The 11,214-nt window shown below is 44.9% G+C and overlaps 1 protein-coding gene across 1 annotated transcript; it reads left to right on the top strand.

Moving 5' to 3' along the window:
- Window positions 1-447: 447 nt before the first annotated feature.
- Window positions 448-10,866, top strand: ppib (peptidylprolyl isomerase B (cyclophilin B)). Its single transcript, XM_079583262.1, has 6 exons — window positions 448-676; window positions 3,222-3,335; window positions 4,265-4,358; window positions 5,805-5,989; window positions 10,630-10,769; window positions 10,819-10,866. Exons 1-5 carry the CDS (start codon window positions 524-526, stop codon window positions 10,762-10,764), a joined length of 681 nt encoding a protein of 226 aa, XP_079439388.1. The 5' UTR covers window positions 448-523; the 3' UTR covers window positions 10,765-10,769; window positions 10,819-10,866.
- The last annotated feature ends 348 nt before the right edge of the window (window positions 10,867-11,214 follow it).

Raw genomic sequence — 11,214 nt, 5'->3', positions numbered from 1 at the left:
ATATTAACTCCACTAAGGTTAGGTAAGAACATATCTCAGTATGTAAAAACGGTGGCCTGTTCCTTTAAAATAGAAGCTGCAGTTACACGTATGACCTGAGGGGGCAGTAGTGAGTATACAATGGCTAACCTGCATCTAGCCCCTTTAACTACACGTCACTGCAGATACGATACATAAACTTCAGGGGTTTGGTTCATACGTTTAAACTTGTAACTCGAGCTACTTTGAGACTAATATATTATTGTATTTAATGTAAGTGGTAAATATTATATTATACACGAATATATGACACTGAAGGGGTCAGAGGTTAAGCCTTTTATACAGTATGAGTGAGTGAATGAATGAGTGGTAATGCTCTTTTCCCAGCGGCAGAGGGCGCTGGTCCTGAACCCGCTGGTCCTGAGAATGGGGGAGCTCCGCCCTGCAGCTCCCGGACGCTCCATAAACCCCCCCTCCGGCCCCCGTCTCCCTCTCCCCGGCCTCAGACGCCCGTCCCGGCCGCTGTGAGTGCGTGGCCCGCTGGATGCTCAGAGTCCCTGGCTGCAGTCTGCTGCTCAGACGGAGGATGAAGTGTCTGCTGGCGCTGGCGCTGCTCGGAGGGGCCCTGGTGTTCCTGGGCTTCCCCGGAGGCTCCACGGCCGACGACAAGAAGAAGGGCCCCAAAGTCACCGCCAAGGTAAAGCTCTTTTATCAGCTCCACCGCGAAGGTAAAGCTCTTTATTCTAGGGTTATCAGCCCCACTGAGAAGGTAAAGCTCTTTATTCTCCAAAGTCACCGCGAAGGTAAAGGACTTTATTATAGGGTATCAGCTCCACTGTGAAGGTAAAGGACTTTATCAGCTCCACTGTGAAGGTAAAGGACTTTATTCTCCAAAATCAGTGAAGGTAAAGCTTTTGAATGAACCTAAAATCAGTGCTTAGACTCGGCTCTACCAGCTCCATTTCCCACCAAAGCAGTGGAGGACCAGCCTTTAGCTCTGAGCCTTTTCCACTAAAGCTCCTTCAGCAGCAGCTCCAGATGAATGGCCCCCGGGCCCTTTGGTGCAGGATGGTCCTTCAGCAGAAGCTCCAGATGAATGACCCCGGGCCCTTTAGTACAGGATGGTCCTGCAGCAGAAGCTCCAGATGAATGACCCCGGGCCCTTTGGTGCAGGATGGCGAGCTGGGACATGTTTAAGGATCGTCTCATCACAGGGGGTTTAGCTGGACGTGAATCTGAGCCGCGAACTGGATCTGATTTAGCTTCAGCCTCGAGACACTTCGGGCTCGTCCTGGTGTAAAGTCACAAACATCTGGACCTTCATGAACCAGCTCTGATGCGCTCATGAGCTTTAACTGTGGAAAACATCTGGACACCACAGTGATGTTTGGGGATAAATGCTAGTGGCTATGGAAAAATACGGACAACAGGCTAAATGCTAACGGCTATAGGAAAATACAGTGATGCTAGTGCTAACGGATTTTTTTTTTTTAAGCCAACACAAGTCTGAAATATGCGGAAGCACTATCAGGCTGCTAACTTACATTCCCCCTTTTTATTTTAATGGAAGCTACTGTTATCCGCCCTCTGTTAGCCTCTGCTAGCCTGCGTTAGCTCAGCGTCAGCCTCTGTTTGCCTGCGTTAGCTCCGCGTTAGCCTCTGTTAGCTCAGCGTTAGCCTCTCTTCGCTCCGCGTTAGCCTCTGTTAGCTCGGCGTCAGCCTCTGTTTGCCTGCGTTAGCTCGGCGTCAGCCTCTGTTTGCCTGCGTTAGCTCCGCGTTAGCCTCTGTTAGCTCAGCGTTAGCCTCTCTTCGCTCCGCGTTAGCCTCTCTTCGCTCCGCGTTAGCCTCTGTTAGCTCAGCGTCAGCCTGCGTTAGCTCAGCGTTAGCCTCTCTTCGCTCGGCGTCAGCCTCTCTTCGCTCCGCGTTAGCCTCTGTTAGCTCAGCGTTAGCCTCTCTTCGCTCCGCGTTAGCCTCTCTTCGCTCCGCGTTAGCCTCTGTTAGCTCAGCGTCAGCCTGCGTTAGCTCAGCGTTAGCCTCTCTTCGCTCGGCGTCAGCCTCTGTTTGCCTGCGTTAGCTCCGCGTTAGCCTCTGTTAGCTCAGCATTAGCCTCTGCTAGCCTGCGTTAGCTCAGCGTCAGCCTCTGTTAGCTCGCCATTAAGCCACGTCACACGTTTTCAAAACATTCCGCTCTGGATCGAGTATCTCTCGTAGACTCTGCACATTATGAGACTGTTGGGACCTGGTGGTAAATGTGAACAGTTTCTGCTCTTATTAATCTGGACCTTTGATCCTAAATGTGTGAGCAAAGCCTTAATGGAGATGTTTTCTTTGCTACAGTAAATGGAGAAAAGTTTCACAGAAAGATTTAATATTTCATAGGAGAGAAAAGTCAAAGATGAACTTTTGAAAAGTCAATAATGATGTTTAATAAAAGTAATTGATCCGGAGTTTAAGGGGAGTTTGTACGAGGCTAAAGCAGGACTCAGGTCCTCTGGGATCCATCATATCTGAGGCGCCGGTACGAAAGGTCGTGCAGGGTTCTCAGATGGTTCTCAGGGTTCTCAGATGGTTCTCTGGGTTCTCAGATGGTCAGTGCCTGATCGTCTGCTGTGAAAACGTGAGATATCATGACACAAATGAAGGTCAGGGCCAGAGAAATGCTTAACCTCTGAACTCCCGCCTGGACCGAGAGGAGCTTTTTCCTCACGTCAACACATTTTGTTGTTGGGGATTCAACTCAGTTTTGTAACTTTTTAGTGAATATTTTTTTAAATCACATTTGTCATTTTTTCGACCATTTTTTTGTAATTTTTTAATCAATTTTTAATCCATTTTTGTCACTTTTTTGTAATTTTTTTGTATTTTTTTTCGTCAATTTTTAATTTTTTTGTCATTTTTTCTTCAATTTTTTCTTCAATTTTTTGTCAATTTCTTGTGACATTTTTGCCACTTTTTCATAAATTTTTCCTCACTTTTTTGTCACATTTCCATCATTGTTGTGTTGCTATTCTCACAGCTTTTGTCCAGAAGCTTTTGGATTGGGGTAAAGCCAAACTGGAGAAAATGCACTCTGTTCAGGTGGGAGTTAAGGGGTTAACCTTAAGGATGGGTCGTCTCATGATCAGACGGTTTGAGGGTCTAATCCCAGCTCCTGAAGACACTCTGCCGTTGTGTCCTTGGGCGAGACACTTCCTCTCCTGCTGTGGTTCTTCACTGACGCGTCTCCTGCTCCTCTTCTTCAGGTTTACTTCGACATGAAAATCGGCGACGAAGACATCGGGCGAATCGTCATCGGCGTCTTCGGGAAAACCGTCCCCAAAACGGCCGACAACTTCATCGCCCTGGCAACCGGAGAGGTACATCCCATAATATCACCGTGAAAGCCCCGCCCTTCAGAGTGAAAGCCCCGCCCTTCAGAGTGAAAGCCCCGCCCTTCAGAGTGAAAGCCCCGCCCTTCAGAGTGACAGCCCCGCCCTTCAGAGTGACAGCCCCGCCCTTCAGAGTGACAGCCCCGCCCTTCAGAGTGAAAGCCCCGCCCTTCAGAGTGAAAGCCCCGCCCTTCAGAGTGAAAGCCCCGCCCTTCAGAGTGAAAGCCCCGCCCTTCAGAGTGAAAGCCCCGCCCTTCAGAGTGACAGCCCCGCCCTTCAGAGTGACAGCCCCGCCCTTCAGAGTGAAAGCCCCGCCCTTCAGAGTGAAAGCCCCGCCCTTCAGAGTGTAAGCCCCGCCCTTCAGAGTGACAGCCCCGCCCTTCAGAGTGACAGCCCCGCCCTTCAGAGTGAAAGCCCCGCCCTTCAGAGTGAAAGCCCCGCCCTTCAGAGTGAAAGCCCCGCCCTTCAGAGTGTAAGCCCCGCCCTTCAGAGTGTAAGCCCCGCCCTTCAGAGTGTAAGCCCCGCCCTTCAGAGTGTAAGCCCCGCCCTTCAGAGTGTAAGCCCCGCCCTTCAGAGTGACAGCCCCGCCCTTCAGAGTGACAGCCCCGCCCTTCAGAGTGACAGCCCCGCCCTTCAGAGTGACAGCCCCGCCCTTCAGAGCGTAAGCCCCGCCCTTCAGAGCGTAAGCCCCGCCCTTCAGAGCGTAAGCCCCGCCCTTCAGAGCGTAAGCCCCGCCCTTCAGAGCGTAAGCCCCGCCCTTCAGAGCGAAAGCCCCGCCCTTCAGAGCGAAAGCCCCGCCCTTCAGAGCGAAAGCCCCGCCCTTCAGAGCGAAAGCCCCGCCCTTCAGAGCGAAAGCCCCGCCCTTCAGAGCGAAAGCCCCGCCCTTCAGAGTGAAAGCCCCGCCCTTTGTTTTGCAGAAAGGGTTCGGATACAAAGGCAGTAAGTTCCATCGCGTCATCAAACAGTTCATGATCCAGGGCGGAGACTTCACCCGCGGGGACGGGACCGGAGGTGAGTCCAGATGTTTGTTTCAGGGAGTCCAGATGTTTTCAGGGTTCATACAGTTCTGGAAATCCTGGAAAAGTCATGGAATTTTGAGAAACTTATTTCAGAATCCTAAAATAATGGGTAAATGAAAAGTAAATGAGGAATCACGGCACATTTTGATTCAGGCAGAGGTTTGGCCTGAACAGCTGAAATCACAATAATGCACTTCTGGAGGACATTATTGCAGATGTTTCAAAGGTAAAACTAAAAAATGTCCCTTTTTAAAGTGGCTAAATCTAAGGACCATTTTCACCAGGGGCGGACTGGCCACCGGTCCCGCCTTAACCGAGCTTTACCCAAATCTAAAAGCTAAAGAGAAAAGCATCAGAATAGCGAGAAAAAGAGGATGAAAACATGAGAAAAACACGGACAAAAAAACTCGACAAAAAAGTGACGAAAAAGTGACAAATTCAACAAAAAAGTGACAAAAAAGTGACAAATTCAACAAAAAAGTGACAAAAATTCAACAAAAAAGTGACAAAAAAGTGACAAAAGTGACAAATTCAACAAAAAAGTGACAAAAAAGTGACAAAAGTGACAAATTCAACAAAAAAGTGACAAAAATTCAACAAAAAAGTGACAAAAATTCAACAAAAAAGTGACAAAAATTCAACAAAAAAGTGACAAAAAAGTGACAAAAAAGTGACAAAAAAGTGACAAAAAAGTGACAAATGTGACAAAAGTGACAAATTCAACAAAAATTCAACAAAAAAGTGACAAAGTGACAAAAAATTCAACCAAAAAGTGACAAAAATTCAACAAAAAAGTGACAAAAATTCAACAAAAAATGTGACAAAAATTCAACAAAAAAGTGACAAAAAAGTGACAAAAAAGTGACAAAAAAGTGACAAAAAAGTGACAAAAAAGTGACAAAAAAGTGACAAAGTGACATCAACAGCGTGAGGAAAAAGGTCAGTTTTGTGGGTCTTAGCTTTCAAATGAGGTGTTACACAGCCAAAGAGGACAGAATGCATTTGGTTTAGACGGGGGGTCAGAGGTTAAAATATGTATTTGTGGAAGTGTCACATTTACGCTGATTTGGGCCGGGCCGGTCAGAGTCCAGGGCTGGTTTTCAGTCCCGGTCCCTTTTGAATTTCACTAGAATGCAGGAGAATCAGGCTGGTCGTGGTCTCAGAATCATCGATCTTTCTCTAGTATTCTGGTCTGAACTACAGTCGTGCTGATGAAAACGTGCGGCGAGTAATAACTGTGGATGTACGAACCCTGTTACTGATGCAGCGCCTTCAGTCACATGAGGCCTCTTCACACAACTACATTTGGAAGTGTTTGTTTAGATCGACTTACTTCCTGATTCTGTTGGAGCTCCTGCAGGTGTTTCTAACAGGAGCTCCTGCAGATGTTTCTAACGGGAGCTCCTGCAGATGTTTCTAACCCGCCTCCTGTGTCCAGGGAAGAGCATCTACGGCGACCGCTTCCCCGATGAGAACTTTAAGCTGAAGCATTACGGAGGCGGCTGGCTCTCCATGGCCAACGCCGGCAAAGACACCAACGGCTCCCAGTTCTTCATCACCACCGTCCCCACGGCCTGGTTAGACGGGAAGCACGTGGTGTTCGGGAAGATCCTGGAGGGATGGGTGAGTCTGAGGGACTGAGGGTCTGAGGGTCTGAGGGTCTGAGGGTCTGAGGGTCTGAGGGTCTGAGGGTCTGAGGGTCTGAGGGTCATGTGATCAGAGTCTGAGGGTCTGAGGGTCTGAGGGTCTGAGGGTCTGAGGGTCATGTGATCAGAGTCTGAGGGTCTGAGGGTCTGAGGGTCTGAGGGTCTGAGGGTCTGAGGGTCTGAGGGTCATGTGATCAGAGTCTGAGGGTCTGAGGGTCTGAGGGTCTGAGGGTCTGAGGGTCTGAGGGTCTGAGGGTCTGAGGGTCTGAGGGTCTGAGGGTCTGAGGGTCTGAGAGTCTGAGGGTCATGTGATCAGAGTCTGAGGGTCTGACAAAAAAATGATGGAAACAAATGTGCTGACGTGAGGATAAAGATCCTCTCGGTTCAGGCGGGAGTTAAGAGGTTAAACATTATAACTCTTAAAAAACAAAGAAAAAATGACTTGAATTTAGAACAAATAATGGCCCCCTGGTAAAACAGCATGTTTGCTACGACACCATAATATTAAAATATGTATTTTATCTATATGTTCTGGCGACCCCCAGGTTGAGAAGCCCTGGTCTACATTACGAGACGTTAAAGCAGGGTTTCTCAACCTGGGGTACGTCCCCCCTGGAGGCGCTCGAGGACCGAGCAGAGGGGACGTGTTACATTTACCCCTTTTTTCAATCTGAAATAGTTCCATCATTTTACAGGAAAAGCTGGATTTCTCAGTAACATGTGTTTATTTTGACTGTCCTTTTTCTTACAAACACTTTTAAGCAATTACTTTCTAAATAAACACCCTTAAGATGGGGGGGGGGGGCACGGGGGACCACTGAAAGGACAAAGGGCACAAGAGACACCACACTTTGCGAACCACTGTTGTAGCTATTTTTCCAGAGTGCTATTATTTGTTCTAAATATGATTTCAGCCATTGTTTTTTTAAGAATTCTATAGGTTAATGTCCCCGTGTTTCCCAAGGTCTGACCCGGGCGGGGGGGTCTGAGGGCGGGGGACTTCATTATCCGTGCAGAAAAAGGTGAACCTGTTGAGTATAGGAGTATAGGAGTATAGGAGTATAGGAGTATAGGAGTATGGGAGTATGGGAGTATAGGAGTATAGGAGTATAGGAGTATAGGAGTATAGGAGTATAGGAGTATAGGAGTATAGGAGTATAGGAGTATAGGAGTATAGGAGTATAGCAGTATAGCAGTATAGCAGTATAGCAGTATAGCAGTATAGGAGTATAGGAGTATAGGAGTATAGGAGTATAGGAGTATAGGAGTATAGGAGTATAGGAGTATAGGAGTATAGGAGTATAGGAGTATAGCAGTATAGCAGTATAGCAGTATAGCAGTATAGCAGTATAGCAGTATAGCTGTATAGCTGTATAGCTGTATAGCAGTATAGCTGTATAGCTGTATAGCTGTATAGCAGTATAGCAGTATAGCAGTATAGCAGTATAGCAGTATAGCAGTATAGCAGTATAGCTGTATAGCTGTATAGCAGTATAGCTGTATAGCTGTATAGCTGTATAGCAGTATAGCTGTATAGCTGTATAGCTGTATAGCTGTATAGCTGTATAGCTGTATAGCTGTATAGCTGTATAGCTGTATAGCTGTATAGCTGTATAGCAGTATAGCAGTATAGCAGTATAGCAGTATAGCAGTATAGCAGTATAGCTGTATAGCTGTATAGCTGTATAGCTGTATAGCTGTATAGCTGTATAGCTGTATAGCTGTATAGCTGTATAGCAGTATAGCTGTATAGCAGTATAGCTGTATAGCTGTATAGCAGTATAGCAGTATAGCAGTATAGCAGTATAGCTGTATAGCAGTATAGCTGTATAGCTGTATAGCAGTATAGCAGTATAGCAGTATAGCTGTATAGCTGTATAGCTGTATAGCTGTATAGCTGTATAGCAGTATAGCTGTATAGCAGTATAGCTGTATAGCTGTATAGCAGTATAGCAGTATAGCAGTATAGCAGTATAGCAGTATAGCTGTATAGCTGTATAGCAGTATAGCTGTATAGCTGTATAGCTGTATAGCAGTATAGCAGTATAGCTGTATAGCAGTATAGCAGTATAGCAGTATAGCAGTATAGCAGTATAGCAGTATAGCAGTATAGCAGTATAGCAGTATAGCTGTATAGCTGTATAGCTGTATAGCAGTATAGCAGTATAGCAGTATAGCTGTATAGCTGTATAGCTGTATAGCTGTATAGCTGTATAGCAGTATAGCAGTATAGCAGTATAGCAGTATAGCAGTATAGCTGTATAGCTGTATAGCTGTATAGCTGTATAGCAGTATAGCAGTATAGCAGTATAGCAGTATAGCTGTATAGCTGTATAGCTGTATAGCAGTATAGCTGTATAGCTGTATAGCTGTATAGCAGTATAGCAGTATAGCAGTATAGCTGTATAGCTGTATAGCTGTATAGCAGTATAGCAGTATAGCAGTATAGCTGTATAGCTGTATAGCTGTATAGCTGTATAGCAGTATAGCTGTATAGCAGTATAGCTGTATAGCTGTATAGCTGTATAGCTGTATAGCTGTATAGCTGTATAGCTGTATAGCAGTATAGCAGTATAGCTGTATAGCTGTATAGCAGTATAGCAGTATAGCAGTATAGCAGTATAGCTGTATAGCAGTATAGCAGTATAGCAGTATAGCAGTATAGCAGTATAGCAGTATAGCAGTATAGCAGTATAGCTGTATAGCTGTATAGCTGTATAGCTGTATAGCTGTATAGCTGTATAGCTGTATAGCAGTATAGCAGTATAGCAGTATAGCAGTATAGCAGTATAGCAGTATAGCAGTATAGCAGTATAGCTGTATAGCAGTATAGCTGTATAGCTGTATAGCTGTATAGCTGTATAGCTGTATAGCAGTATAGCAGTATAGCAGTATAGCAGTATAGCAGTATAGCTGTATAGCTGTATAGCTGTATAGCTGTATAGCTGTATAGCAGTATAGCAGTATAGCAGTATAGCAGTATAGCAGTATAGCAGTATAGCAGTATAGCAGTATAGCAGTATAGCTGTATAGCAGTAAAGCTGTATAGCTGTATAGCTGTATAGCTGTATAGCTGTATAGCTGTATAGCTGTATAGCTGTATAGCTGTATAGCTGTATAGCTGTATAGCTGTATAGCTGTATAGCTGTATAGCTGTATAGCAGTATAGCTGTATAGCAGTATAGCAGTATAGCTGTATAGCTGTATAGCTGTATAGCTGTATAGCAGTATAGCAGTATAGCAGTATAGCAGTATAGCAGTATAGCAGTATAGCAGTATAGCAGTATAGCAGTATAGCAGTATAGCAGTATAGCAGTATAGCAGTATAGCAGTATAGCTGTATAGCTGTATAGCTGTATAGCAGTATAGCAGTATAGCAGTATAGCAGTATAGCTGTATAGCAGTATAGCAGTATAGCAGTATAGCAGTATAGCAGTATAGCAGTATAGCAGTATAGCAGTATAGCTGTATAGCTGTATAGCTGTATAGCTGTATAGCTGTATAGCAGTATAGCTGTATAGCTGTATAGCTGTATAGCTGTATAGCAGTAAAGCAGTAAAGCAGTAAAGCAGTAAAGCAGTAAAGCAGTAAAGCAGTATAGCTGTATAGCTGTATAGCTGTATAGCTGTATAGCTGTATAGCTGTATAGCTGTATAGCTGTATAGCTGTATAGCTGTATAGCTGTATAGCTGTATAGCAGTATAGCAGTATAGCAGTATAGCAGTATAGCTGTATAGCAGTATAGCAGTATAGCAGTATAGCAGTATAGCAGTATAGCAGTATAGCAGTATAGCAGTATAGCTGTATAGCAGTATAGCAGTATAGCAGTATAGCAGTATAGCAGTATAGCAGTATAGCAGTATAGCAGTATAGCTGTATAGCTGTATAGCTGTATAGCTGTATAGCTGTATAGCTGTATAGCTGTATAGCTGTATAGCTGTATAGCTGTATAGCAGTATAGCAGTAAAGCTGTATAGCAGTATAGCTGTATAGCTGTATAGCTGTATAGCTGTATAGCTGTATAGCTGTATAGCTGTATAGCAGTATAGCTGTATAGCTGTATAGCAGTATAGCAGTAAAGCTGTATAGCAGTATAGCTGTAAAGCTGTATAGCTGTATAGCTGTATAGCAGTATAGCAGTATAGCTGTATAGCTGTAAAGCTGTAAAGCTGTATAGCTGTATAGCTGTATAGCAGTATAGCAGTATAGCTGTATAGCAGTATAGCAGTATAGCAGTATAGCTGTATAGCAGTATAGCTGTAAAGCTGTATAGCAGTATAGCTGTATAGCAGTATAGCTGTATAGCTGTATAGCTGTATAGCAGTATAGCAGTATAGCAGTATAGCAGTATAGCAGTATAGCAGTATAGCAGTATAGCAGTATAGCAGTATAGCTGTATAGCAGTATAGCTGTATAGCTGTATAGCTGTATAGCAGTATAGCAGTATAGCAGTATAGCAGTATAGCAGTATAGCAGTATAGCAGTATAGCAGTATAGCAGTAAAGCAGTAAAGCAGTATAGCAGTAAAGCAGTATAGCAGTATAGCAGTATAGCAGTAAAGCAGTATAGCAGTATAGCAGTATAGCAGTATCGTGTGTAACTCCGCTGTGGTTTCAGGACGTGGTGAAGAAGATCGAGGCGACAAAGACCGACGGCCGAGACAAACCTCTGAAGGACGTGATGATCTCAGACTGTGGGACGCTGCCCGTCGACAAACCCTTCGCCGTCAGCAAAGAACCTGTGTCTGACTAAGCCTGGTCACAGAGTCACAGGTTCCAGTCCCAGAGTCACAGGTTCCAGTCCCAGAGTCACAGGTTCCAGTCCCAGAGTCATTCCAAACCTTTTGTAAAATGGATCTGAATAAAGTTTTGTAAAAAACCGAGTGTTTCCTCCTGATGTTCTGAGGGTGTGAGTGACGTTCGGAAGATTACTGCACAGATGTCAAACTCCTCCTGGTATTATTACGCCTTACAATATAGTCCCCCCTTTTATCCGCTTAGAAAATCCACATTGTTTAATTGTGTGTAATTATACTTTGTAGTGGAACACTTCACGTAACCATATTTAAATAGGGAAAACGTGGAAGAGCTTGGTAGCTTCTATCTTGACCTGTTTTGGAGCTATAGAGGAGAGAGGGAGAGGCTAAATGCTAACGCCGTCTGCGCTGTGTTTACGTGACTGAAGATCAGACAGGTCCTAAAG

This window comes from Gobius niger (assembly GCF_951799975.1).
Source record: "Gobius niger genome assembly, contig: SCAFFOLD_41, whole genome shotgun sequence".
Lineage (NCBI taxonomy): Eukaryota > Metazoa > Chordata > Actinopteri > Gobiiformes > Gobiidae > Gobius > Gobius niger.
Note: the sequence above shows the minus strand (reverse complement) of the source record. Positions and strands in the feature narration are given on the sequence as shown.